The 26987-nt window shown below is 35.0% G+C and overlaps 3 protein-coding genes across 3 annotated transcripts; 2 read left to right on the top strand and 1 right to left on the bottom strand.

Annotated features, from left to right (window-relative positions):
- Positions 1-6072: 6072 nt before the first annotated feature.
- Positions 6073-8450, top strand: LOC148206626 (uncharacterized). The gene is made up of 2 exons (XM_088104466.1): positions 6073-6721; positions 8329-8450. The coding sequence occupies exons 1-2, from the start codon at positions 6272-6274 to the stop codon at positions 8344-8346; spliced, it is 468 nt and encodes a 155-aa protein (XP_087960592.1). The 5' UTR covers positions 6073-6271; the 3' UTR covers positions 8347-8450.
- Positions 7275-8138, top strand: LOC124829618 (putative calcium-binding protein CML16). The gene has a single exon (XM_088104467.1). The coding sequence runs from the start codon at positions 7485-7487 to the stop codon at positions 7965-7967; it is 483 nt and encodes a 160-aa protein (XP_087960593.1). The 5' UTR covers positions 7275-7484; the 3' UTR covers positions 7968-8138.
- A 21-nt stretch (positions 8451-8471) lies between the features above and the next one.
- LOC148206625 (putative phospholipid-transporting ATPase 9) lies at positions 8472-20961 on the bottom strand. The gene is made up of 11 exons (XM_088104468.1): positions 19553-20961; positions 17730-19087; positions 17092-17202; positions 16715-16991; positions 16543-16631; positions 16085-16193; positions 10426-10638; positions 10195-10320; positions 9996-10094; positions 9719-9910; positions 8472-9485 (listed from the first exon to the last, which is right to left on the bottom strand). The coding sequence occupies exons 1-11, from the start codon at positions 19943-19945 to the stop codon at positions 8856-8858; spliced, it is 3597 nt and encodes a 1198-aa protein (XP_087960594.1). The 5' UTR covers positions 19946-20961; the 3' UTR covers positions 8472-8855.
- Positions 20962-26987: the final 6026 nt, after the last annotated feature.

Here is a 26987-nt window from a genome sequence, read left to right as displayed (position 1 = left end):
AGTAGTTGAAATTTAATGTTTTGATTTCTTAGAAAATTTAAAACTTTATGGGCTTTGTTCTTTGGTAGTAATTTGGGGGAAATTATGTGGGGGAGATGATTTGAATGGATTTAAGTGGATTTGAGGATAATTTTTTTGTTGTTTTTTTTGAGTGGATTTGAGGGTAATTTTTTTGTTGTTTTTTTGAGGGGATTTATGAGTAATTGAGAGTGGATTTGGAAGTAAAGTTTGTCAGAACGGTAGGATTTGATTGATGTGACAGATTTAAAAAATTAGTTTAATTGGTAGAAATTAAAGATTATCAAAATAAAATTAAAATTAATTATTAGAAATAATTTTAAAAATGTAAAAAAATTATAATTTAGTAAAATGAATTATTTTTAGTATCAATACATTCTTTTGAAGGGCATGATATTGATATTTTTAGTCTATATTGACAAGAATTAAAATTGTTTTAGTTAAAAATAAAAAATAAAAAATAAAAATAAAAGTGATTAAATTGAAATTTTTTATATAATATCTTTTTCAATCTTAATACATGGTATTGTTTTGTCTTACAAAATTTTTATTTGATATGTGATAATTTTTTTAAAAAAAAATTTTAAAAGAGAAAAAAACTAATTTGATGATTTAATTAAGATTTTTGAAAAGTATCAAGTGAGTGTTTAAATCTTAAATATAAGCTAAATAATAATGTAATTATTCAAAACATTCGTTAACATACACCTTTTCATGAATTTGCTATAATTTATTTAAATTAATGCTTGTAAAATTTACTAATATTCTAATTATCATAATTTTCTTGAAAATCATACTCAGAAAAATAATAAAGAAAAGAACGGTCTAGCTCCTTCCTTACCAAATTCAAACGTGAATAATTAATTAAAAAACTAAAATAAAATAAAAAGGGTGTAAAAAAATAGTAGATGATATTTTCTCATGAGTTTTTTCAATTACCTCTTCTATTAATAAAAGAAAAATGGAACTCTGGGAGCTTCTTCTGCTTCCTCAAGGAAACTCTCAAACTTTCAAGAAACATTTTTTCCCACTTCATATACTACCCATGCTTCCATTCTCTCTTACTTCACACATCCATCACCAAAAACTCGATACATCAAAATTCAAACCGATTTCATTATTCACTTTTGTCTCTTCGTTCCAACAAATCAAACTTCATTCAAATTTTTTTGTTTGTTCCTCCACTTTTGTCCTCCACGCGCAATTCACTCTTCTCCATCTCGCTTCCTCTCTACTCTCTCTGACAAGAGGGAATCTTCTTTCAAGCGCTATCCAACACAGCGGCGGGAGAGGAATCGGCGTGCGACGGAGAGAGTATTCAGCCAAGTGAATGCACCACTTCTCTTGCAAAATGCACAAGTTAAGAATTGAATAACTATGACTAGAATTGAATACACCAGTGATCCAACCTGAAGTGGAATTTTTGGAACCCAATACACCAACCTTCGATATTTCTTGTTGAAGCAAAACCGAATACTAGTACTGGATAACCGAATACAGTTTGTTTTGGTGGGTTTCTTTCATATGCAGCCATGGTATTTCACAAATAAACGAGGACAAACATGTTATTTACGTTGAAATCACTGTAAATCTCTTCACTTCAGCGAAGATTACTTCTGTCCGCTGTCTTGCAAATCCGTACTACATATCTCCTCAAGCGAACACAAATTTATTCGCATATCAGTCGTCGTAATTTCTCTCTATTATACCCTCAAGCGAACATGAGCGTATAGCATGAAAGTTGGGGTGGGCCTACGTTTTAAATTCTATTGAAAGTACAGTGATTAACCTGTGCATGATTGCTTATTGTGTCCTACTTAAATCATCCTTGATACATGATTTAACATGTAATTTATTTTTTACAACTGCACCTGTCTAAATTCATTCGTCAACACTCCGTCAAACTTTTCTAAAAATATTATTTTTAAAATTACTTTATCTTTCATTTTGCTAAAGTAAAATATATCACACAAAAATTGTTTAAATACTACGTTTTTGTCTTTGGCTTTTTGTATTTTTATTTTCTAATACTAGAAATAAAAATTAAAAAAAAAAACTAAGTCAAAAGTCTCATATTTAGTCGCTATTCTAAAAACATGTCCATAATCAATACACAGTACAGTAAAAAGGGTTTCTGATTTCTTCTTCTTACCCGGTTGTCGTAGCTTCCTTCATTCCTCCATGGTTGAGCTCCTCTCCGTAGCTTCTTCTCGATGCTTCATTCTTTTCGTTGTATACCATTTCTAAAATAAACCCTAGATTAAAATAAAAGATATCTGTGAAATTGAGAAATTAATATGCAAGCTCAAACAACAAATCTCACACTTTCTACCTTTTCCACTCTCAAATTAAATCTATTATCTATGAGTTTAGCAAATATTAATTTTTCAGAAATAGTACATACATCTTTTTTTCTCTCTCTCATGTTTACTTTCATTCTCAATCTTCTGGATTTTATTTTATTTTGTCCAACAATAATTAGAAAACACAAAAATAAAAATGAAAGAAAATAATTATATTTATATTGTAATATAATTGAAAGTTTTATACAAAATCATTCTTTAAATCGTGGAGATTGATTGAAGAGAGTGAGTAGATAATTTTGATAACATTGATGCTTGAGGAAGATAGAGTATTATATCTTTATTTTATGATTAACTTTTGTATTGGCTTTTATCAATTAATAAATTACCTTTACATTTATATATACCTTTTATTTTCATCAATGATTTTGACCACGAAATTGGTATTATTTTGTTATCTATGTATTTAAAACTTATCGATACACTTAGATACCTTCTATTGTAGTAGAATATAAACCACAAGTCACAATATCAAAAACTAAATATAAAGTCTTCTACATCAAAATCCTTCTGATAATTGATTACATCATTATTGTAATTGATTACAATGGCCTGTAATACGAATTACAGTCTCGCATAATCGATTACAATAAAAATTAATCAATTACACATTGAAATCGTGCACCCTCCAAACGATTATAGCAATATGTAATCGATTATAGCAATATGTAATTGATTATACCTTTTACTAATCGTTAGACTAGAAGTTGTGCATCCCCAACACGACTTCTTTGTTTGAAGTCGTGTGAGGGTTGCATGACTTGTCTATTTACATAATTTTTTAAACTTTTGTCCACTATGTAATATGGGAATACATTTTTCCCATTCACGTAAAAAAATCCTTTCTCCTTTAGGTTGTGTTCGCTTTCAACGATTTACTATTGGAAGGGATTAAGAATGATGGATATGCGAGTGAACGTTGTGTTCTTATCCAAGGATTTTAGCATGAATGAGAGCGTCGACTTAAGGGATTGGCTTTGAGGCCATTTTGCTTAAGAGGAGTTGATTTCGGGGTGTCAATTGTGTTTTTACAACATTGTCCCTAGTTTAATATCTCATGGTCTTTCAATTTTCTGCTAGTGTTGTTTTCATGGTTTGAGCTTTCATTTTTACTTTCAGAGAGACAGGATTACTCTGTGATGAGTGTGGAACTAATTTTGCAGGGTCCATGCCTACCTGAATGACCAATTCCTACAAGGTGGTCACGTGAGGGAACAGTTATGCAAGTCCATGGTGGTAATGGTTCGAATGTTAAGGAATCAGTTTTGGTACGTTGGAATTTGTTCTTGGTGATGGGAATTGGTTCCAAGGATTTCATAATGAGAATATGAATTAGAAATTGGGAATGAATATAAGGAAGGAATCAAGATGGAGGAGGAATCTTACGGTAGTGGAACTCCCACGGGTGGTTGCTAATGTGGATTGCAATAACTCATTGGGTTGTGGTAGTGAAAATGGGAATGTGTAGTGTTGTCAAAACGGGTTGGAACCCATAGCCAACCCAACCCACCATGGGTTTGGGCCAAGTTGGGTTGAAATAAAATTTAAAATTTCGATAGGGCCAATTTTGAACTCGGCTCACTCAGAATCTGGTTCACCTAGGTTGAACTCATGGTGAGCCAACTTGGCTCACCAACCCACCTAATATTTCTAATAAGTGTTTTTTGTTGGATCAATCATTTAGAAAATATTGAAACGAAGGCGAGTGTTAAATTATATTTTTATGGAATAATTAGGCTACATGAAATATCCACAAATTTATACTTAGTAACTCAATTTTTATCCAGAAACAAATTTGAATCCCTATAAAGTCATTAAAAAATTTGTTGAGAAAATTTTTGTGATATTTTTATGTGAATGAAATATTATATTTGATTGATCATAAATATAATTTAAGATATTTAGATTTGAATTAAAAAAATTATTATTTTTTGAATTGAAAAAAAATATTGTAATTAAGTGAGTAAGTAAGTCAATCATTTAATCCATCAATTCGTGGTGGATCAAACTTTTGGGTTCAATCTTTTTAATTTACTATATAAGTCAGATTGAATTGATTCACTAAATGACTAACTCATAGTGAACTAAGTCTAATAAGATCAGGTACCCTAATTTAATAACACTAAAAATAAATATTGAATGAACAAATGAATGAATAAGAGAAAAGAATCGGGATATATATCTGACACACACCGAATCAATTAATTTTTTTATTTTCTCACTTTATATTCTACTCTCTCAAATCACTAAACTACTTTGTTTTATTAATTCTTAATTTACAATTCTTAGTATTATTTTTTATCACTGTACATTGTAATACGGTTACTATACTTGTTAGGTGTAAATTTATTATCTATGATAATTATTAACTTTATAATAATTATATTAAAAGTATACCAATAGTAATTTGTAATTAATTGATAATGAAACAGAATTAACATTGCAATTCTTAATATTTTCTTTAAAACTATTCATGAGCATCTTTCTTCAAAAATAATTTAAACTAATTTATATTATTTTTAATATTAAGGATAATTTTGTAATATTATTTTTAAATTTATAATTTTTTTATATATTATATAAGTCAAATCATTTACAAACTTTCACGAAATTAAGTTTATATTCAAATCTACTTACTTTTATTTTCAAATCCTTTGAAAAAATAATATAAACTTTACTTTCAAATTTACTTAAATTTATTCATTCATTCTTTTCTATTGAATCTTTATTTGCAAATAATTGAGAATCGTCAAAATAAACGCAAACAAAACTCACTATTCCGTCGAGATGTACCATACGCATGTGGAAACAAACGCAAGCTTAATCTTTTGTGATTAATCAAGCCAAATACCACAAATTATTCATCCATGGACAATGATATAGTTATTGATGTCACAAATTTTATTTCATTTTCACTTAAACTTCATGCAAATCCAAAATGGTTTTGCACTCATAATTTCTCACAGAGAATCAGAAGTATAAGAAATTACCAACCTCGAAAATTTTACCATCTCTTATGCACTATTTAATTAAAAACGTTATGAAATATTGTTGATTTTCTTCTCATTTCCAAAATATAATGATCATGTTTTTTTACGAATGTACATATTTGTCTACAAATTACATATGGACAAATCAGAAAAATAAAAATGAAGTCATCAAAAATTATGACGAGTTAAATATAAAATAGTAACGCTGAAGTCGTCATGATTATTGAGGATTTCACTTTTTCGATAATGAAGTCGTTAACGAATTTACTTTTTATTTTTTGACTTATCCATTTACGTAATTTGTGAGCAAATATGCTTCCACTCATGTGTAAAAAAGATTGTGAAGAAGTTACATCCTTAGGATTAAAATATGAAGTTTTATTTTGAATAAAATTTTACGTAATAATTTCTTTCCATTGTACAATTTATACATTATATGACATTCCTAAAATTTACATATCAAAGATAAAATTAATTTGTAGTGTTAAGTTAAACTTAAAATTTGGAGAAAGTTTTCACAAGTTAATTTATTTTTTTCAAAACATATTGAAGAGTAGAAAGAAAGCAACGTTCCATGGAAAGTGAACTCATGTCAATACCTTGGCAATAAATGTTGACAACATAAGCACTGAATCATTGTTGGGCACGTCATAGGTTGATGTGAATGTTAAACTAGAATTTATTTAAATTTTATAAATTACACACACAACATGATATAATCTTTATTCAGAAGCTATGGTTTGCGTTTAGGCTTCAACCAAATAATTTGAAGGAATGAGTATCCATCACTATTCACCAATATATCTTAGCTTTTCCTCATCAAATTGTGTTGCTTCCTCCTCACCAAGACCTGCATAGGGGAGAAGGAACCTCTTCTTTAAACAGGCATGCCTTGTTTTTATGATCTCCTCCTCCTTCTCTTTCACAGCCATGGAAGAATGGAACATGCTTGCCGCTGATTGCGTGGTCATATCATGCTGCTGCCAGTGCTTGCTGCTGCAAATTCTTGTCTTTCTCATGCTGAAGCTTCCCTGGAAGCTCATCAGGAAAACAAGGGAATATGCTAAGAAAAAGCTTCGTCAAAGGAAGGGAAACGATGATAAGATGAAGATAGAATCGGCTTGTTATGAAGATGTTCTTGTGAGAATTCATGAACAGTCTTTTAGAATTCAAGGAGAGATGACAGTGAGAGATGGTGAAGGTTTCGGTTGTGGTGGTTGCATGGATGAAGTTGAAAAGATGATGGAGGAGTTATATCAAAAGGGAGAGTTTGGATTCGGGAGCTTCTGGGGTAGGGAAGAACCATGCGGATTTGCTGTTCCTACAAAAATTCACAATGATCCTAATCTTGTAAGATATCAAGTTGTTGATTTATTGATTAAAACTAATGTCCACGCATAGATTAGGTTAATTAATTTGCATAACATTTTGTTAAAATGCTTCCTTTGTTAAATGTAAACATTGTCATGTCACCATAAACATAATCCGTTACGCAATGCTAATTGAATCAACTTTTTATTCTCTATACGGAATCAATTAATGTGATAATGATAATATTATTAAATTTTTCATGAAAATTTCCACATGGTAAAGTTTATAATAAGATATATAATATTTTATATGTAAATTCTAGCAAAACATGGTGGGCAAGTGGCAATAGTCTCACTCGTGTTCTCAATGGGTTCCAGTTTTTGTGGTAATAAATAGAGCGAATGTTTTCCTAAATTTAAGTTAAGAAAAAATCTAACTGCATTATGATCTTATCGTATATATCCAAAACCTCAACTTTTCTCTTCTCACAATTTAGAAATGTAGTTACTTTCTAGACAACAATTCCAACCAGACATGCATTAAATATAGGACCGATTTGTTCCCATTTGCAAAGGATTTGCAGACAAAAAAAATCCACTCATCACACCGTTATTTATTTTGCAACCGTTTCGCACGCGCTTTCCATCTACCTTTGAACCGTTCCAAATGCGAAACGTGATCCATCGTTGTGAAAGACGGAAGCTACCATTCTTCTTCTCTCCATCCGAAGAATTGAAGAAACAAGAGCAAAACATCATCGTTATCATCTTTCACCGTCAAAACAAAACAACGTACACGTACGATGTCAATTCAGGAAAGCGACCAAATCAAACAACTCAGCGACATATTCAAACGCTTCGACATGGACTCCGACGGCAGCCTCACGCACCTCGAGCTGGCGGCGCTCCTCCGGTCCCTCGGAATCAAACCCACCGGCGATGAGATATACGCGCTGCTCTCCAACATGGACGAAAACGGCAACGGATACATCGAGTTCGACGAGCTCCTGCACGCGATCATGCCCGACCTCAACGAGCAGGTTCTCATCAACCAGGAGCAGCTGCTCGAGGTCTTCCGCTCCTTCGACCGCGACGGCAACGGCTACATCACGGCGTCGGAGCTCGCCGGCTCCATGGCCAAGATGGGCCATCCCCTCTCCTACAACGAGCTCACCTCTATGATGGCCGAGGCCGACAGCAACGGCGACGGTGTCATTAGCTTCAACGAGTTCGCCACCCTCATGGCCAAATCTGCCGCCGATTTTCTCGGCCTCCATGTCGCCTAGAACCTCCTCCCTCTTTTGCTTCGTCTTCTCTTTTTTTCTGTAACTTCTTTAGGCTACGTTCGCTTTGGGTGTTGACTTCTGTGTATATATATATATAAACACTTCTCCGGACGTGAATGCAGATTCTTCTTGTTGCTTTTTAATAAGAAAATATTACAAATTAGTCTGCAATATTTTTGCTTTTTATTTGTCACTAATTTTCTTGCACTTTCGAAATGCTACATCGAGGAATCTGGTGATTGAGTGATGAGAAAACGTAGAAGATGAGATTATGTCAATGAATTAGTGCCCCCTGTTTTTTTTGTTGGTGTCTTTTGTCCCAGTTTTTCAAGCTGATCTTTTTCTTTGATTTATTCTGCAGGGGATCCATACTCTCTAGTTGGTAATTCGATCAATCGAGTAAACTTGGTAACTTCTATCAGTGTACAACTAAGTTGACAAGGAGCTGATATAGATTCTCAATTAGAACAAGAATTAGTAAAATAAACAAATTTACAAGATTGCTTCACACAAAAAAATCTTCTCAGTAATAGGATAACTTTGTTTTCTACAACAGCAAGCAGCTCTAATCCAATCTTACAAAGAATTGGTCTGTCTCTATACAGTAACTACTATGATACAAGTGGATAAATGAATTGTTTGCAGCAGCAAAATGGCCGAAACAGATATACAATTTTATTTTTCTTTCCAGCCTCAGTCACAAATACTGGTCCTTGCACCATGCAATCACCGTGGAAGTGGATCTAACTTGTAAGCAACACTCCTCTGGTTCAAAGGATCCAGCAAGCAATTCCATGACCACAGGCAAAAAAAAAAACTACATATTTGTAGGAAGCTGTACACAAACTAACTAAATGCTTTCATGGTTAATTTGTCAAAATATCTTATCTACCGTTTAACATTTCTGTCTCTAACGTTGTGAGCCTTAGCAGCCAAACGTGCTGTTGAACCCACTGTTGTTGGCCGCAATGATCTCTGCCGCACCATATCACAAAACTCAGGATCCTTAATCTTCCCTTCATACCTTATCCATTGTACTAGTTCATGGTACATGGGAAAGAACCGCATCTGAATTGCTGCGTAAGAGAAGTATGGTATAAGGGTTGAGATAACCACAAAGAATGTCACAAGCCAATAGGAAGGGGATGGAGCAAGAGCTTCAATGAAGACTTTGTAAGCATCTTTACTAAAGTGTGGGGGTATTGCTCCATATACCATGAGAAAAATATACCAGAAAAGAATGGAACCCCAGATGAAAAAATGTTGGATCAAGGTGAAATAACTTATCGCTAGTGCCATTTGCAAGTTTACAACCCAAACTATACAGGTGTACATTGTTACTCCCAGTATATCCTTTCCAGCAGTTCTACCTTCTGCATCGAAGGCCTGGAGCTCCATCGCTTTTGTGCAGAAGAAGAAAATTATTAAGGCACTGATAAATCCATTAAGCATCCAGCTGAGTATTCTACGCCAGCTGAACAGAACATTCTGTACTCCTTCTTGATATAACAAAGGAAACTGCCATATTAACAACATATCATCGTCAGAGAAGAAGCAAAGGAACCGAAATCAATCAAAAATCAATCCTATTTCTGAGGTAGGTATTGCATCATAAGTACTATGCAGATTTTTCATTTACTTATTTTATTTTTCTGTTCTATGTGCAATCTATTTGATGACAAAGCAACAGTGAATTTTCATTTCACGCTCATTAGCAAAGAGGATGGTATCATAGGCTAAAACAAACTGACCTTCAGGCAGTACCGAGCGGATACATCCTGGTCAAACACCCCAAGTGCAACCACAGGAAGTGATGAAAAGAAGACATTATACAGAGACAAAAACCAGTCATTGTAAGCTGGTTGTCCAGAGAATGATGCATACACCTCATACAAGAATAGAGTGAAACCAAATGTGATATTCTTGTAGAAAAAGTAGCATATCTGCAGATGAAAAAGTTACCAGACTGTCAGAGCCTCTATCTACCATGTTTAGGATTAAAAGCTGAAATACAAATATTGTAAATACCATAGACGAGATCCTTCTGTAACACCAATGTCCGTGAACCAGGAGTAACCGTTCCAAATACCGGAATTGTGCAATTGCAATATCACTAGACATAACTGCCTGGGGAATTGGGGGAATTAAACAAAAAGTATTGTTCAGAAAATCACATGAAGAAATCAATAAAGAAAACGAAAGAATATTTTGTGAAGCTTGGCATTACCTGCATTCCTTCAACACCACTTATACCAACCCCTATATCTGCTTCTTGAAGCATTCCCACATCGTTAGCTCCATCCCCAATGGCTAAGGTTGTTTTCCCAGTTCCAGATTTAACCAATCTAGTAACCTTAAAGAGAGGAACAAGACCAATCAATTCTGAAAGCTTAGCTAACCAAAAATTACCATCACGATTAGCATATTTATTATAAACAAAGCACAGATTGAAAAATACCAGTGCCTTCTGCTTTGGGGATGAGCGACAACAAATAACAGATGCACAATGCATCGCTAGCTCCAGAAACATGTTCTTTATATTGTCTTCAAGTGCATAAACAAGTGATTTTCCATCAATAATCAGAGCAAATGCCTTCTGAGAGCTCCCTCTGTACGCAGTGAGTTGTGCAGCAGCTTCAGATATCTGAAAGAGGACACTTTGCCTTGATGCCTAAAAGAAGAATCAACAAACAAATTTAAAATCTACGGCATAGTACTACAAGTTTTAAGGTGAAAAAAACTGTTGCAGTAACTCCTCCAGGCACTAGTATCATTAACAGGGAGAGGCCCAAACGTGTGACTCACAAGCCCAAAGGCTGGGATGATTTTATTCATTATTAGATATTGAGTCAGCAAACTTCTAGAAACTGTTGTGTTGTGCATGTTTGTTACGGGAATAATGTTGGAGGGTGGTTATATACGATTGTAATTTCTGTTTTGAGGATATGAAAAAAGTATTTTTCTCCTTCCCTTTTCTATTCAGGAGTTCTCTCTGTCCTCGAATACAGAGCTCTTCCCATATCTCATCATTTGGTGCTCTCGTTGCTTTCTTCGATGGCGGAATCCGTTCGCAAGACCCAGTCGGAAAAAATGGATGAGATGCTCCATAACATGTCTCTTGTCATCTCCAAGATGGATGACCTAAATCTCCGTCTTTCCGCCCTGGAAAACCATCCCCCTTCTCCACCTCCTTCTCCTCTTCCAATTTCTTCACCGGTTAATCATCGGCATTTTCTCAAGTTGGATGTGCCCCGTTTTGATGGTTCTGACCCCCATGGTTGGATATTCAAGATCTCTCAGTTCTTTGACTATCATTCCACACCTGAGGAAGAACGGATCACTGTCGCGTCATTCTACCTCGACGGACCTGCTCTTGCGTGGTTTCAGTGGATGTACCGCAATGGACAGATTCATTCCTGGCCACAATTACTGCAAGCTTTAGAGACCCGTTTTGCGTCGACCGCTTTCGATGATCCTCAAGGTAAGCTTTTCAAGTTAACTCAAACTTCCTCTGTTGCTGCTTATCTGAGTGAGTTCGAGACTCTTGCTAATCGGATTGTTGGGTTGCAACCCCAATTTCTTTTGAGCTGTTTTATTTCTGGGTTAAAACCGGAAATCCGCCGTGAGGTGCTTTCACAGCAACCTCAAACGCTTTCTCAAGCCTCTGGGTTAGCTCGTCTTCATGAGGAAAAGTTTCAGGATCTGACTCGTATTGTTCGACAGCGTAGTGGTCCCGGACCGATGCCGTTGCTGACCCGGTCACCCACTACTCCTCTGGTACCTTCAGTTCCTCTGAAGCAGTTGCCACCTCTCTTACCGGCTCCCCCTCCGCGCACACGCTTTAAGCAATTAACCGAGGCAGAGATGGCTGATCGACGAGAGCGTGGTTTGTGTTTCAATTGCGACCAAAAATTCTCACGCAATCATCGTTGTCCTGCACGTTACATGCTGTTGGTTGCTGAAGAGGATGATGATTCCGGCGAATCTTCTTTGCATGCTCCAATTTTGGAACCCAACCCACCAGATCCTATTTCACCCATTATCACTGATGATCCGAATCAGGCCCAACTTAGTTTGAATGCTTTGTCGGGCTTTGGGGCTCCCGAAACGCTGCGGGTCTCAGGTCAGATTGACCAATTTCAGGTAACAGTTTTGGTTGATGGGGGCAGTACCCATAATTTCATCCAAGAAGCAGTGGCTAATTTTTTGGGCCTATCTCGTAGCCCAATTTCAGTTTTGAAAGTTATGGTAGGAAGCGGTGAAGTTCTATCATGCACTGAAGTATGTACAAGGGTGGAATTAATGATACAAGGGCATAATTTTCAGGTGGACTTATACATATTGGGAATGACGGGGTCTGATATTGTTTTAGGGGCCCAATGGCTGAAACAACTGGGTCCAATTCTCATGGACTACCAAAACCTTACTATGCAGTTTAACCATCCTAATGGTCTTATTGTGTTGAAAGGCCAGACTGTTTCCCCTCCTGAACCTATCTCTTTTCACCAACTAAAACGTGTCCTTCATTCAGACCCTACAGCACAATTCTTCTCTCTTAGCGTCACGCCACAACCTGACACATCCTTACCCCTCCCTACCCTCGCACATGAACACGTTCCACTCCAACTTCTCCTACACAAATACCATTTCCTTTTTACTGAACCTTCTTCTCTCCCTCCTCAAAGGTTTTCTGATCACTTCATTCCATTACTCCCAAACTCTACCCCGGTCAATGTTCGACCATACCGCTACCCACAATCCCAGAAAATTGAGATTGAAGCTCAAGTCTCTAAGCTGCTAGCCAATGGGTGGATACAACCAAGTGTTAGTCCATTCTCTTCCCCGGTCTTATTACTGAAGAAGAAAGATGGCTCTTGGCGTATGTGTGTTGATTACCGGGCCCTTAATGCCATTACTGTCAAGGATCGCTTCCCACTGCCTACGGTGGATGAACTTCTTGATGAATTGGGTCATGCTCGGTGTTTTTCTAAGCTTGATCTGACTTCCGGATTCCATCAAATCCGTGTAAACCACAAGGACACTCACAAAACCGCCTTTCGCACTCATGACGGTCATTACGAATATTGTGTAATGCCTTTCGGGTTATGTAACGCTCCTTCCACGTTCCAGTCCACCATGAATGACATTTTCCGCCCATGGTTACGGCGATTTGTGATTGTTTTTTTCGACGATATATTGGTTTATAGTGCCTCTCTATCTGATCATGTTGCCCATCTACAACAAGTTTTCTCTATATTATCAGAGCACAAGTTTTTTTTGAAACCTCAGAAGTGCGAGTTTGGAAGACCTAAGATTGCTTATTTAGGTCATATTGTATCTGATGGCAAAGTATCACCTGATCCCTTAAAGATTTCAGCTGTGATTGATTGGCCAGTTCCGACATCCGTTAAAGGTCTTCGTGGATTTCTTGGTCTAACCGGATTTTATCGAAAATCCGTGAAGGGTTATGCTTCCATTGCTCATCCTCTTACCGAGTTGCTTAAGAAGGATAATTTTCATTGGTCACAAGCAGCACAGGATTCATTTGATGCGTTGAAGAAGGCATTGACAGCAACTCCAGTTCTAATATTGCCGAATTTTTCTGAACCATTTCTTGTCCAAACTGATGCTTCTGGCATGGCCATGGGTGCAGTCCTTTTACAGAGAGGCCACCCCATCGCTTATTTTAGTAAGGTATTTTGTCCTCGAATGGCTCGTGCATCTGCATATTTAAGGGAACTTCATGCTATTACCAGTGCGGTCAAGCGTTGGCGACAATACCTCCTTGGCCATTTTTTTGTAATCCAAACAGACCAAAAGAGTTTGAAGGAATTAATGTCACAGGTAATCCAAACCCCTGATCAGCAACATTATTTATCCAAGTTGCTTGGATATGATTACCAAATTCAATACAAACCGGGAAACACTAATATTGTAGCTGATGCTTTGTCTCGATCACAATATCCCACGTCGGCCTCTTGTTTAATATTAACAGTTCCGCAGTTTGTCTTCTTGGACGAATTGAAGAAAGAGATTCAGAGTGATTCATCTTACATTTCCCTGTTGGAAAAATGTGACACCAACCCTTCTTCCCATACCGAGTACAAGAAAGTGGATGGATTTTTGTTGTATCAGGGAAGAATCTGGCTTCCTCCAAATTCTCGTTATAAGGCAGCTATACTCCGAGAGTTTCATGACACCAATACAGGGGGACATGCGGGTGTCAACAAGACATTGCAACGTCTTAGTGCTAATTTTTATTGGGACTCAATGAAGAAGGATGTTCGTGACTATGTATCACAGTGTACGGTTTGCCAACAAACAAAGTACCAAGCTATGAAACCAGCAGGGCTTTTGACTCCTCTTCCGGTTCCATCTAATGTGTGGGAAGATGTGTCTATGGATTTCATTACTTGTCTCCCTCCTTCATTTGGATACACTGTGATCCTGGTGGTTGTAGACCGTTTTTCTAAAGGGGTTCACTTGGGTGCGTTACCCACCCACTTCACTGCTTATAAGGTGGCCGACTTATTTGTTTCGATGGTTTGCAAGCTTCATGGCATTCCAAAGAGTATTGTGTCTGATCGGGACCCCATCTTTCTTAGCAAATTTTGGACTGATTTATTCAAGCTTAGTGGCACTAAACTCCGGATGAGTTCTTCCTACCATCCGCAAACCGATGGACAAACGGAGGTGATGAACCGAACTATTGAGCAATATTTGAGGGCTTTCATTTTTCACAAACCTTCTCTTTGGTACAAATTTTTACCCTGGGCAGAGTACCATTATAACACCTCAGTTCATTCCCGTTCCGGCCTTTCCCCATATCAAGTTATTTACGGGAAGCCTCCTCCCTCCTTGCCTTCTTATATTGTTGGGTCATCATCAATTGCTGCCGTAGACGAAACATTATCATCTCGTGAGGCCATCCTTCAGCTGCTGCAACAAAAACTACTCAAGGCACAAATTCGCATGAAAGAGTACGCAGATAAACACCGCAGAGACGTGATTTATGAAGTGGGTTCTTGGGTGTATGTCAAGTTACAACCCCACAAACAGATTTCCCTCTCAGGTTCCAAGTACCATAAATTAGCCAAACGCTACTATGGTCCATACAAGGTTTTGATGCGTATTGGCCCAGTAGCTTATAAATTAGAGCTGCCTTCATATGCCAAAATACATGATGTCTTCCACTGTTCTCGTCTGAAACCCCATGTCGGTCCTCCCCCGGTGGAGGTTGATCACCTTCCCCCTAATTTCGTTGACAGTCACCCCCTCATCACTCCACTAGCTATCCTTGACTTCAAAATTGAAGACATTAATAACAAGCCATCCCGCTTAGCTTTGGTTCAGTGGCTGGGTCTGTCCCCTGACGACACATCTTGGGAAAATTGGGATGATTTGAAGTCTTTGTACAACCTTGAGGACAAGGTTGAATCTCATGGGGAGGGTATTGTTGCAGTAACTCCTCCAGGCACTAGTATCATTAACAGGGAGAGGCCCAAACGTGTGACTCACAAGCCCAAAGGCTGGGATGATTTTATTCATTATTAGATATTGAGTCAGCAAACTTCTAGAAACTGTTGTGTTGTGCATGTTTGTTACGGGAATAATGTTGGAGGGTGGTTATATACGATTGTAATTTCTGTTTTGAGGATATGAAAAAAGTATTTTTCTCCTTCCCTTTTCTATTCAGGAGTTCTCTCTGTCCTCGAATACAAATGGAAAGAAACATAGTGATAGAAAATTTACAATAGCATAGAGCTTAAGTGCAGCAATTAATATCATACAACTCAAAGTACACAAGCATGCAGGAAATTCTTATATCTTCTGAAATAGAAAAGAAAAATGGTATGCTAATGCAGTTACTGAAACTCTTAATAACACATTTCAATTGTTCTGTTAAAGAAAAGACAGTGAAACAATGAAACATAAGTTCAAATTGTCAGAAATATAAAAGGCAGGTCAAGCTGACATGTTAGCTACATGAGAGGTGTCATTGAAATATTGCAACGTTGAAGAAACCAACTTATTAGCATGTTGCTAAATATTTTACTAGAAATGTAAGCTACACAGTGATAGATAAAAACAAAACTATGGTATGAAATTTACTTCACCTTGGCAATGGCCATCTTGTCCCCATCTTTCTCTAGTGCTTGAATTTCTGGACTATCCAAATGAATTATAATCTGCTTCATCCCTTGTCTAAGCAAACTGCAAGCAAAACTACAATGGAATATTTATGTCAGATAAATATAAGAAATATTTATAAATATATATAAGATTATTTTAGAGAATCTTAAATTATCTCTAAGGATTTTTTCTTCTTAAATATTTTGATTTGTTTCCTTATTTAATTAAGATCTTCATAATTATAGGAATAGGAATACTTTATCAGAATCAGATTTATTAGAATATGATTTATTGGAATATCATATCATGTATGTCTAGTCATGTTAATATACAATGGAGTCTGTTCTACAATCCGTATACACAGTTTTCAGCAACTCTTTCATCTATTTTGCTCTCTTTCAACAAATACCATAGTTAAAAGGGCATAATCAGAATATAATACCCAATGTTGATTGCAGTCTCCATTTTATCCCCAGTCAAAACCCAAATTTTAATTCCAGCTTGGGCAAGCTTGTCAATGCAATTAGGAACCTAGCAACAATACGAGAGGCATCAGTTGCTGCCCCAATGAGTAAACATTAAAAGGTAAAACAAGTACTTTTATTCTAGCTTACCCCATCTTGGAGCTTGTCCTCCACAGCAGTGGCACCAAGAAGGACCAGGTTCTTCTCAATCTTATCTGCTACTTCCTCAATCAGTCTCTCCTGATCAGCACTGACTAACTTCTTGGCCTTGGAGAATTTACTATCAAACTCCTTGTATTCTTCTGCACCAAGCTCACGATAGGCCAGTATAAGGGTTCTCAGACCTGCATCAGCATATTCATGCACGTGCTCCATGGTTTTCTCTTCAAATTCCCTCCCATTCTTGGCAAGTCTTTCAAACATGATGCTGAATGAAAACAATACTCAAGGTGGGTCAATAGGGTGAATCACAGGATAAATTTTGGAATTCATAACCATTTAAGGTTACATGCAAGTTTATCACAAACCTGTCTGCACCTTTGCAGAGAAGCAAAATTTTCCCTTCTTCATCTTCCACTATCACTGACATTCGCTTCCTTGAGCTATTGAATTCCAAAACATTGAGAAGCTTGTATTTCCTGCACAAAGAAACCGGTTAATGAAAATATGTATCATAAACGTGAGGAAAGAAATCCTGAAACATAGTAGATAGAAATAATAAATCAGTTGGCTACATAGCATTTTAGAAATATTAATATTGGGTGGGATGAATAAAGTGAAAACAACATCAAATAGAACGATTATGCAGAAAACTATGATGTAGACACAAATTAAATATTCTTTTTTTATTTTAGATATTTGAAAACAATACGAGTGTTAACTACAAAATCACCTACTCTATGAGTAGCTACAGTAAACTCGCCATGTGAAGATAACTATGCCAACTTCAGATAGGGAAAGGTGCTATTTAAAGCTCTTTTTGTTGAACAGTACTTACTGTTATCAGATGAAAAGTTACTATCAAATATCATGTGCACTCTTAAATGTAACCAGACTAAATAAAGCTTTGCATATCGATATGCAAAGATAAAATGTAGCTGTAGCAGTCAAATTGAAGAGTTATCACATAGACAAAACAATTGATAGCTTGAATGAAACAACTGACCTTTCAACTTTATTGCCAGAAACTGGATCCAACTCAAATGTCGATAAATTAGTCTGACCCCTTCTGTAGAATTCAAAACCAAGTTCTCTGGCTGCAATCAGAAATGCGGCTTCGTCTGGGGATTCAGCCTCATATGAAACATTCCCGGTGTCTTCATTCACTTCTGGTATGGCTGTATGACATACAGCCAACACGCGAAAAAACTTCTGGATGACATCTGCATGAGGCTCATTAACCCAATGTCCATCTTTTATTCTTTCGTCATCAAAGTTAAAACCTTTAATAAGCGCTTTTTTATCAAGCGAACCCCTAATGTTATGTGCTTCTGATTCAATATCATGCTCATGAATTGGTGGTGAACCTTTTCTTCTACCCATGGCCTTCTCAACCTCTGTAGCACCACAGCCATATGCTACCCCTGCAATAGAACATTTGATGAATTCCATTGAGTTGCAGGTGAGAGTTCCAGTCTTGTCAGAAAGTATTGTATCAACCTGCCCAAGCTCCTCATTCAAATTAGAAGTACGAGCTCGGGCTGGTTTGTCTGCTTCCTTGTAGTACATATGGATATCTTGATTGATGAAAACACTCTGAAGAACTTTGACCATTTCTATTGACACATACAAAGAGATAGGAATAAAGAATCCATACAACATTAAGGCGGTCAAACAATGAAAGAAAGCAGCAGCAGCTGGTCTTTTTGGGTCAAAGAAAACAGCAGAATCGTCTGGTCTTAAGTACCATCTTTTCATCAACCCATTTTGGAAGTCATCTTTAGTTGCAATGCAAAAGAAAATAGATCCAACAAATGCCATTAAAAACAAAATACAAAACAAGAAATAGATGACTTTGTCCATCTTCTTCTCAATTCTACTTCTTTTTGAAGGTGGGTCAGTAGAATTTTGAATAACCTTAGTGTCATGACCAGTGAAAATGACAGCTCCAAAAATGTAGTCTGTATTACGAAGTTTAGAGTCACGGAGAAGAAGTTGCTGAGGAGAGAGGGCATAATTCTTCTCTTCAAACTCCATGCTCCCAACAAATGAATACAAATTTGCATTGGGGTCTTCACATTTCACTGTAGCTTTAAATTTTTGGAAGTTAAGATCATTCTGTAAGGAAGCTGTTACCTCTAACCCTTGTTTTAACTTCAAATTTGTCTCCCCATCTAAGTTCATGGTCTCAACATAGCAAACAGCATCCTCATAACTGGATGAAAGCAACAGCAGGTCAGCCGGGAAGAACTCATCCTTCTCTACCTTCACTATATTCCCCACCCTCAGATTCTTCCATGCAGTATATTCAAAAATACCACCAACTTTATGAACTTTAACTCTTCTATTGTTCACCTCTATATCCTGCACAAGTATTCCACAAGAAAAATTATTTACACTGCCGTCACAGCTTGCCACAAAAACATTTATCTTCCCTTTCCTTCTTGCTTTTCAACCATATGGGCATCAATATCAAATTAACAAACTTCTAGTCTGGTAACAATGTCAACTTTTACTGGGAGATATTATTTTGTCATATGCAAGACACTGTTGACTTTGATACTTTAGAGTTTGATATGATACAATAAAACACACTATGGGTTTTTTGAACTGACTTCCCCAAATAACACTTGCAGTTTAATTTAAAAATTTAGAGGATTCAAACCCTTTAGCAAAAACTGCATTTGGACAAAAAAACAATTTTGGTAACTGCATCTCATCCCTTCCAAATATTACGAAGAAACTAAACAGAATGGAAAAAGGTTATGAAGAATGACATTATAAGAAGAAACTCGACAACAGGATAAATAGGTAAGTAGAATATAGCACCTGTTTTTTCCTGCGCCAGTCCTCGATACCTTCTTTCACCATAGTAGCCCCAATAACAATAATCAGTGGAAAGATAGCACTGGCAGCAGTATATGGAGCAAGTTTTGTTAAGGCCAAGGAGCCAGTGACCAAAAAATAGAAGTTTGCCACCCTCCTAAACTGTTCAAACAAAGATTTGGGAAAGAAAGTTGCAAGAGTATATTTTGTAGATCTGACAGAGTTATCTGCAAAATTCTTAACACCATCCTCAAAGATATCTGGCTCATTGCAGAACACCACCCTGGAATAACCTTTTCCTCCAATCTGTGAATCATCTCCCTTGAAAGATGCCTTGCAGCACGCGAATGAGTAGATCTTGCTTAAACGCAGCTTCCTCTTCCTGTCACCACTCATTCTTTATCCTTTATCCCACTGATTAAAAAAATTCAACACAACATCAAGAGACTGAAATGCCCTCCGTCAAGAAACAGCTTTTCTTCCTAGGACCAAGACTCTTGTGTCATTACCAAAACTAGGAACCAAAATGGCAACTTTCCCCAATTCCAAACCTCAAACCACGATCAACTCACTAAAACACTTACTAGGGAGCTCAAGTTGAAGTACAGAATAATCCTAAAAGCAGAGCATCTTCAAAAACTAACACCACTAACAACTGCACAAACCCCGCAACCCAAAACTAGGTAATAACTCCTCAGCACAAGTACCCAGTAAAAATGAAATAACAAATAAAGGAAGGAACAGATACTGAACCGCAGAAAGGTTCCCACCAGAAGAAGCTCCAAATCCCAGTAATTTAATAATCAATGAACAAAAAAGAAACTAAGCAAAATAATAAAATAAAACTAATAATTGAGAGAGAGAGAAATTAATGGAAAAAAAGGGACAGCCAGAGTAGCTTAGAGAGTAATGAAGAAAATGGTGGCTCAAGTTGAGACAAAACCAAGCGATAGACACAACCTACAGCAGAACTGGGCCTGCAATCTGTGACAACCAATGTGAAGTTTACAATGAAAACACAGAAAAGGAAACACCCCAGTGAGCCTAAAACACCAGAAATTATTGGGGAGGCACGGAGAAGTGGTAAGAAAAAGGAATAACAAAAAATCTGCAGATTTGAAGCTATGTGAAAAGATATCTGGAGAAGAAGAAGAAGAAGAAACTTTGAACAGAGACTTCAATTATTAGATCTCGCATTTGGACTCCGAAAGAGACAAGCATTTCCCTTTCCGAGCGTGACCAATTCAAATTGGCTTAGATTTTTCCAGAAAGCTCAGTGCCATGTCAAAACCCTTTTTCTTTTTCGAGATAAAAATCCAACGCCAAGCACAAGCAGAATTTTTCTCTGGCTATATATCCATCTATCTATGTTTAGCGGGAAACCTATGAGTGAAGCTTGTGTTGTGATAATGGTGGCAACTAAGTGTCTCATTCACTCACCCAATTTTTCGTTGTATTATTTTTCCTGACAATTTAATAATGAAGAAAAGAAAAAAAAAACATATTTTTGATAAGAATAATGTGGTGAGAAAATCGAAACCAATGAGAAAGGGTCATCTCCACGATAACATGCAACAAAAAGACAGAAAATAGAATGTGGGTTTTCGAAATTTTTAATTTTTAACTTCTTGTTAAAGTGATAATAATTTATCTACCTGAATGAAGGACCACCGGTATACCTTTTCAATTGCAGAAGCAAAAAGAGAATCTGCATGGCCAAATAACATTTATCATCACTGTGATGAGCTGAAAAAGAAAATGAAGCAACAAACATATCATGTGGTTACTTGAGCTTTTTACTTGTGTGTCTGTTGAGTTGCATTAGATGCGCCGTTATGCTACATACTATGTTTGATTTAGATTTAGATTTAGATTCCTTAAAAACATCTCTGTTTTCAATTCTTACATATGCAGTTACAAAATATGGAATCAAGAGTTCACTGGGTTAGAATTCCATAATTTAGTAATATCATTAAAACAAAACAAAATTTAAGAAAATTAAGAAAAACTAAAATTTGAATTATCCGTGGTCCATTTTTTTTCTATGTTTGCATGCAGTGACAAACCAAGTAAGGAACCAGGAAGAGACCGACCAGGGGAAAGCATAAAAGGAATGTAAGAAGAACAGAATATGTATGTTTTTTTCATTTGTCAGGAAAAGCAAGGAATAATGAAATCTCAGAATTTTGGTACTTAACGAAGCAACGCAAATTAAGAACATTGCGATAACTTCTTTGAGCACTGATGCATATAAAAAAATCTGGTTAATTTACAAAGCAGGTTAATTTACTTTTGAATTTACTTAAAAGAGTTGCATTTTTCTAATTTTGTACAGTCAGATAGAAACTGAAAACTTCAAAAGATAAAATCTTCACGACGAAGTCGTATATACCGCTTCGCTTTAAAAAAGAAAAGTCGTATGAGATTTTAATACTTTTATTTTTTTAATATGAAGTCGTTATATCTATAAAATTTTAATCTAATTTTTTTTCTATCCCGATATGGTTAATTTTATTTAAAATAAAGTAATTATTTTAAATTTTTATTTATAATAAATTTATTTTCTTTTTTATTCAACTGTTATAATGTTAGAAATTAATTTAATTAATTGAATACAAGACGTAATAAATCAAGAAAAAGTTGTAAGAACTTAAAATTAAATATAATTAAAATAAAATAACATAAGTAAAAATACATATAAATATTTATTTGAGTGAATAAGTTTTTCAAGGTGATGGTAATGTTCTAACTAAGACAAGTCAAATTTGGAAACAACAAGTCATGTTCATGGATCTCACGATTATTAATGGAGGAATGCGGAATGTGTGGTGGATGAAGGTAGAATGTTACGGTTTTGATGATTTTTATGGTGAAAGATGAAGTGTTTAAGGATTCTCTAAGAGAGGTTGGGTCAACTCTTGGAAAAAGGTGGCTAGAGGAGGCCACTTGGGTTGCTCTAGCCTATGGTGACCTTAGAAGAGATTGTGTGCACAAAATGACAGCATAACTTTACTATAATTTCCAAGGTCATTACATGATGGAGAGCACCTCTATTTATAGGCTAAAGTGTCTTAAAATGGACAAAAACTTTAACCTAAAAGAGCCACCTTGGTTGGCTTGGATAGCAAGGAGAAATTCTCTCCAATAGAAGGGAGACAAGTGACAAAAATCATCTCAAATGAGAGATTGACAAGTAACTACTACTTATGGAAAAACTTTTCATTCCTAAAGAGACACATGGTCACTAACTAGGAGGAAAACTCTCCAATGGGAAGCCTCTACATGTCTAGGACGAAATCTTGCTCCATCGTTCTCCAAGCTTAGCCAAAATGTTGACCCATTGGTGAACACACCCATTTTGGACGTCCAAGCATAGTCAACTTTGGGATTTGGCCCTTTATTGACTTGTTTGGTCAAAACCTTATTCTACTTGGCCCAAAATACAAGGTCCAATTGAAATCCTACACTATTAGGCACATAATACAAAGGCCAAATAAAATCTAGACTACTTTGCCCAAAGTACAAGGTCCAAAATTATTCTTACTCTACTAAATCTTCATGATGGCTTAAGACGGCCCAAGAGAAAGAGTTTAGACCCATCTTCCATAAATGTCTCCAACTCTTCATGAATGTGTTAGGTTATGGCTAGGGATATGACATCATAATGTGACCTTCTTCATTGTCTATTAGTTCTTTGGTTTCCTCCATATGCAATTGGCATGGTAAATTGTTATTCAATATTATCATCATTTTGCTCATTTTCATCTTCATCATCCTCACTTTCGTCATTATATTATTATGATAACAATTCATAGATGGAGTTAGATTGTAAGCAAATAGTAATGTGTGTAGATGTCAGAGTTCCCACAAGTCGGTTCATGGATAGATCAAATACTGCTAGAAAAATCATCTCAAGCGTTTGATGGAGGCAAGAGGTATCGGCACATGACAACCAACCTAGCTAAAAGCATGAACTCTATTTTAAAGAGAGCAAGTTTGTTACCAATTGTTGCTCTTGTTAAAACAACATTTGAAAGAACTAATTCTTGGTTCGTTGAAAGAGGAAAGGAATAAAGGCATTGTGCATGTTACGAGCAAGACATTAATACCTAGAAAGTGTCACAATGTTATTCAAGAAAAATGAGCAAAGATTGACCATGTATCATGTCCACCAGTATGATCGACAATGTTCTATGCTTAATGTCCAAGAGATGGCGAATTCTCAATTCTACCAACAACCAATGTCATAAGCGATTAAGTTAAATGAGTTATGGTGTAATTATGAAGAGTTTTGAGCTTTGATGTTGCCTTGTCCTTGTGTTATTGTCGTGTGTTATTGTCGTTTGTTCTTGTTTCCACTTAAAACTTGAAACATTTGTTGGCCCTACTTATAGTCTATAAAAACATTTATAAAGTTTACGAAGATATTTCATAATATTTGAGATTAAGATTATCATCAACCTATATGGATCCCAACTTTATTCTAGATCCTAAAATACGTCGGAAATAATTTAGAAAATCAATTATTACTCGTATCTATAATAAAATGTATCAAACAACTAAAAATAAGTCAGAAAGTTGTTCTTATTGTCATAAAAAATTAAAATCAAAGAAATTGTTGATGATATTTCATTTTGTATTATTTATTTGTCCACTTTATTAATTATTTTATAATAAAGTATTCTCAATTTATTACAGTAATCTTTATCATGAATTCAATTAATTAAATTAATTTCAAACATCATATTAGTTAAATAATAAAAAATCATTAAATATGATAAAAAAATATTTTAAATAAAATTAAAAACCAATTCAAAATAAAAAAATGTCTTAAATTAAAGTCTTGGTATAACAAATTCAGTTTGAAAAAATAAAAAAGAAATCATCATATATCCGACTTCAATTATAACAGAAAAAAAAAAGTTTAAACAAAAATTTTTAATAGGAATGACGAAAAGTCGTTATGCGGACGACTTTACTTTTGAAGTCCAAAGTCTCCATCTTATTCGTAAAATTAAAAAAATCTAACTCCTTTAAAAAAATTCAAAAGTGAATTAACCATATTTCATAAATTAACCCAAAAAAACTCCTACTTTAGTATTGTAAATTCTAGTAAATTACAGTATTTTTATTTTTGTAAATGTGTTTTCTATTTAGTATGTAAAACTAAACTTGTAAAAAAATTAGCCATGTTCTTTTCAAGCGAAAATATATATGAAATTTTTATTTTTGAAACAGAAGTTGTTAAACTAGTTTTGACAATAATACAGTATAAACAATTCACCCAAAGGAATCGTTGATGTTTTCTTCCTAGTTGATAACTTCGCCTCATGATGTTCCTGTTTCCATAGTAAATTTGTATTTTTATGATTGGGAAGTTCTTATATAAATGAGAGTTGACTATTGACAAGCATAACAACATGCACACATAAATAAATATTCAAGTTATTACAAGTTCTTCAAAACTTAGATAGCATTATTATAACTTTCAAAACTTCAATTATTACAGGAAAATATTCAGAAAACAAATTATTACAATATGAATTTTTTTTTAGTCATTTGAAATTGTTAATTTTTTTATTTATATTTATTTTACTACCACATATGAAAAAGGTTATTTTATTTTCTTATTTAATTATTTTATTTTTAAAATCATTTGTCTTAAAAATTAAAATATATTTTTATACTACTTTTTTATTCTTAAGTTTATTTTTTTAACATTTATTATTAATTGGTCACTTAATAAATTATTAAATAATAATTTATATTTAAAGTATTAAATTTTTGTACTATTTTTTTATTTTTAATTTTATTTTTTTATAATTTCTAATTACTTGGATAGTTAATTTCGAAAAAATATGTTTTGCTTTTTTCTTAAAATAATATTATTAAATTACATTATAATAACATTTATATAATATCTTACTTTTAAAAAAAATTACATTTAATTTTTTATATTAAATTATAATATACATATTCTTATTATTGAGTTTTTTCATAATTTTAAAAAAATTACACTTATCTTTTTCATATTAAATTATAATATAAATATTTTAATAATATTACTAAATTAAGTTTGAATAACATTTAAATAATATTTTACTTTTAAAAAAATTAAATTTATTTTTTTTATATTAAATTATAATATAAACATTCTTGGTGGAATATTTTTCATATTTTTAATATGTAAAAATTAAACTAATATTATTTAATAAAAATTTAGCATTAACCATTTAAAAATAAAAATTGGTATAAAGTTTTAAATAATTATATATATGTAACAAAATAAATCTAACATTATATTTGACCGTTAATTTTAAAATTTTAAATTATATATTTGTAATAAAAAAATATCAAACTTCTTGATATTACAAATTTTTGTTTTATACATTTTGAATTCACTTTTTATTATTTTTAGGTTTAATTATTCAAGAAGTCTTTATTTTCGAGGAGAATCTCAAATTGGTCCTTTTTTTCTTGGCATCTCAATTGGGTCCTATTTTTGTGAAAATTGCAACAATTCAACCCCTACCGTTAAATTGAACCTAACGGCGTCAGTATCTGATAAACGTGGCACACTGTACTGATTTTTTTCTTGACGCGTCACGGTGAACTAACTGATGCTGAATGACGTGGATTTAGTTTATATTAAAATTAAAAAATTGAGAGTTTCATGGGATAGCCACCCACCGCAGATCTTCTTCCACAGGTTAGAATTTTTTCCTAAAGTTCCACCGGAGACTTCTCTCCCTCCTCCGATTCTACCACCATTCAGATTAACTTACATATAAGGTACTAGAAGGTGTGTTTTTGTAACTACTTCGTAAGGTTCAATAGTAGAAAGTTCCAAAATCCCACCAAATCTCGAGGTTCATCAATGGCGTCGTCGCTCGCGGTTCTCTTCTTCATCCCCTCCTGCGTCTTATCCTCTCTATGCCATGCACTACCGCGCGAAGCCGCATTTGACGCCGTCGATGTCCTCTTGAATTCAAGGTTTGTATCTATGGCTCTAACACTAGAAGTTGTTCAAGAAATCTGGCCAACCGTCCCTTGACCTCGCACCGTTCCTGCTCACCTCGTCCAGCCTCCGCCTCCTAAGCGTCGGCGCAAGGATCCCGACAACGCTCCCCGGTCAGTCTCTCACCGTCACAACCTCTCCATCCGATTGCACAACCTTCATTAACAACATAAAACTCACGCCATGGTCAATCTACGACGACGTGGACAAACTTGCGATTAAGGTGCGAGTTAGGGTTTTTGTAATTAGGGTTTTTGTAATTAGGGTTTTTTTGATTTTTGATTTGGGAATTTTCTCAGTTCTTATTTTGTCTTGCAGTGGTTAAAATGTTGGACGAACGATTGGGTTCCTGTGCAGTCTAAGGTGGCTGCCATGGAAGCTGGGCACTAGAGAAGATGAAGGATGGCATTCCAGGAGATG

This window comes from Vigna umbellata, chromosome 1, assembly GCF_029865625.1.
Source record: "Vigna umbellata cultivar VRB3 chromosome 1, Vumbellata_1.0, whole genome shotgun sequence".
NCBI lineage: Eukaryota > Viridiplantae > Streptophyta > Magnoliopsida > Fabales > Fabaceae > Vigna > Vigna umbellata.
Note: the sequence above shows the minus strand (reverse complement) of the source record. Positions and strands in the feature narration are given on the sequence as shown.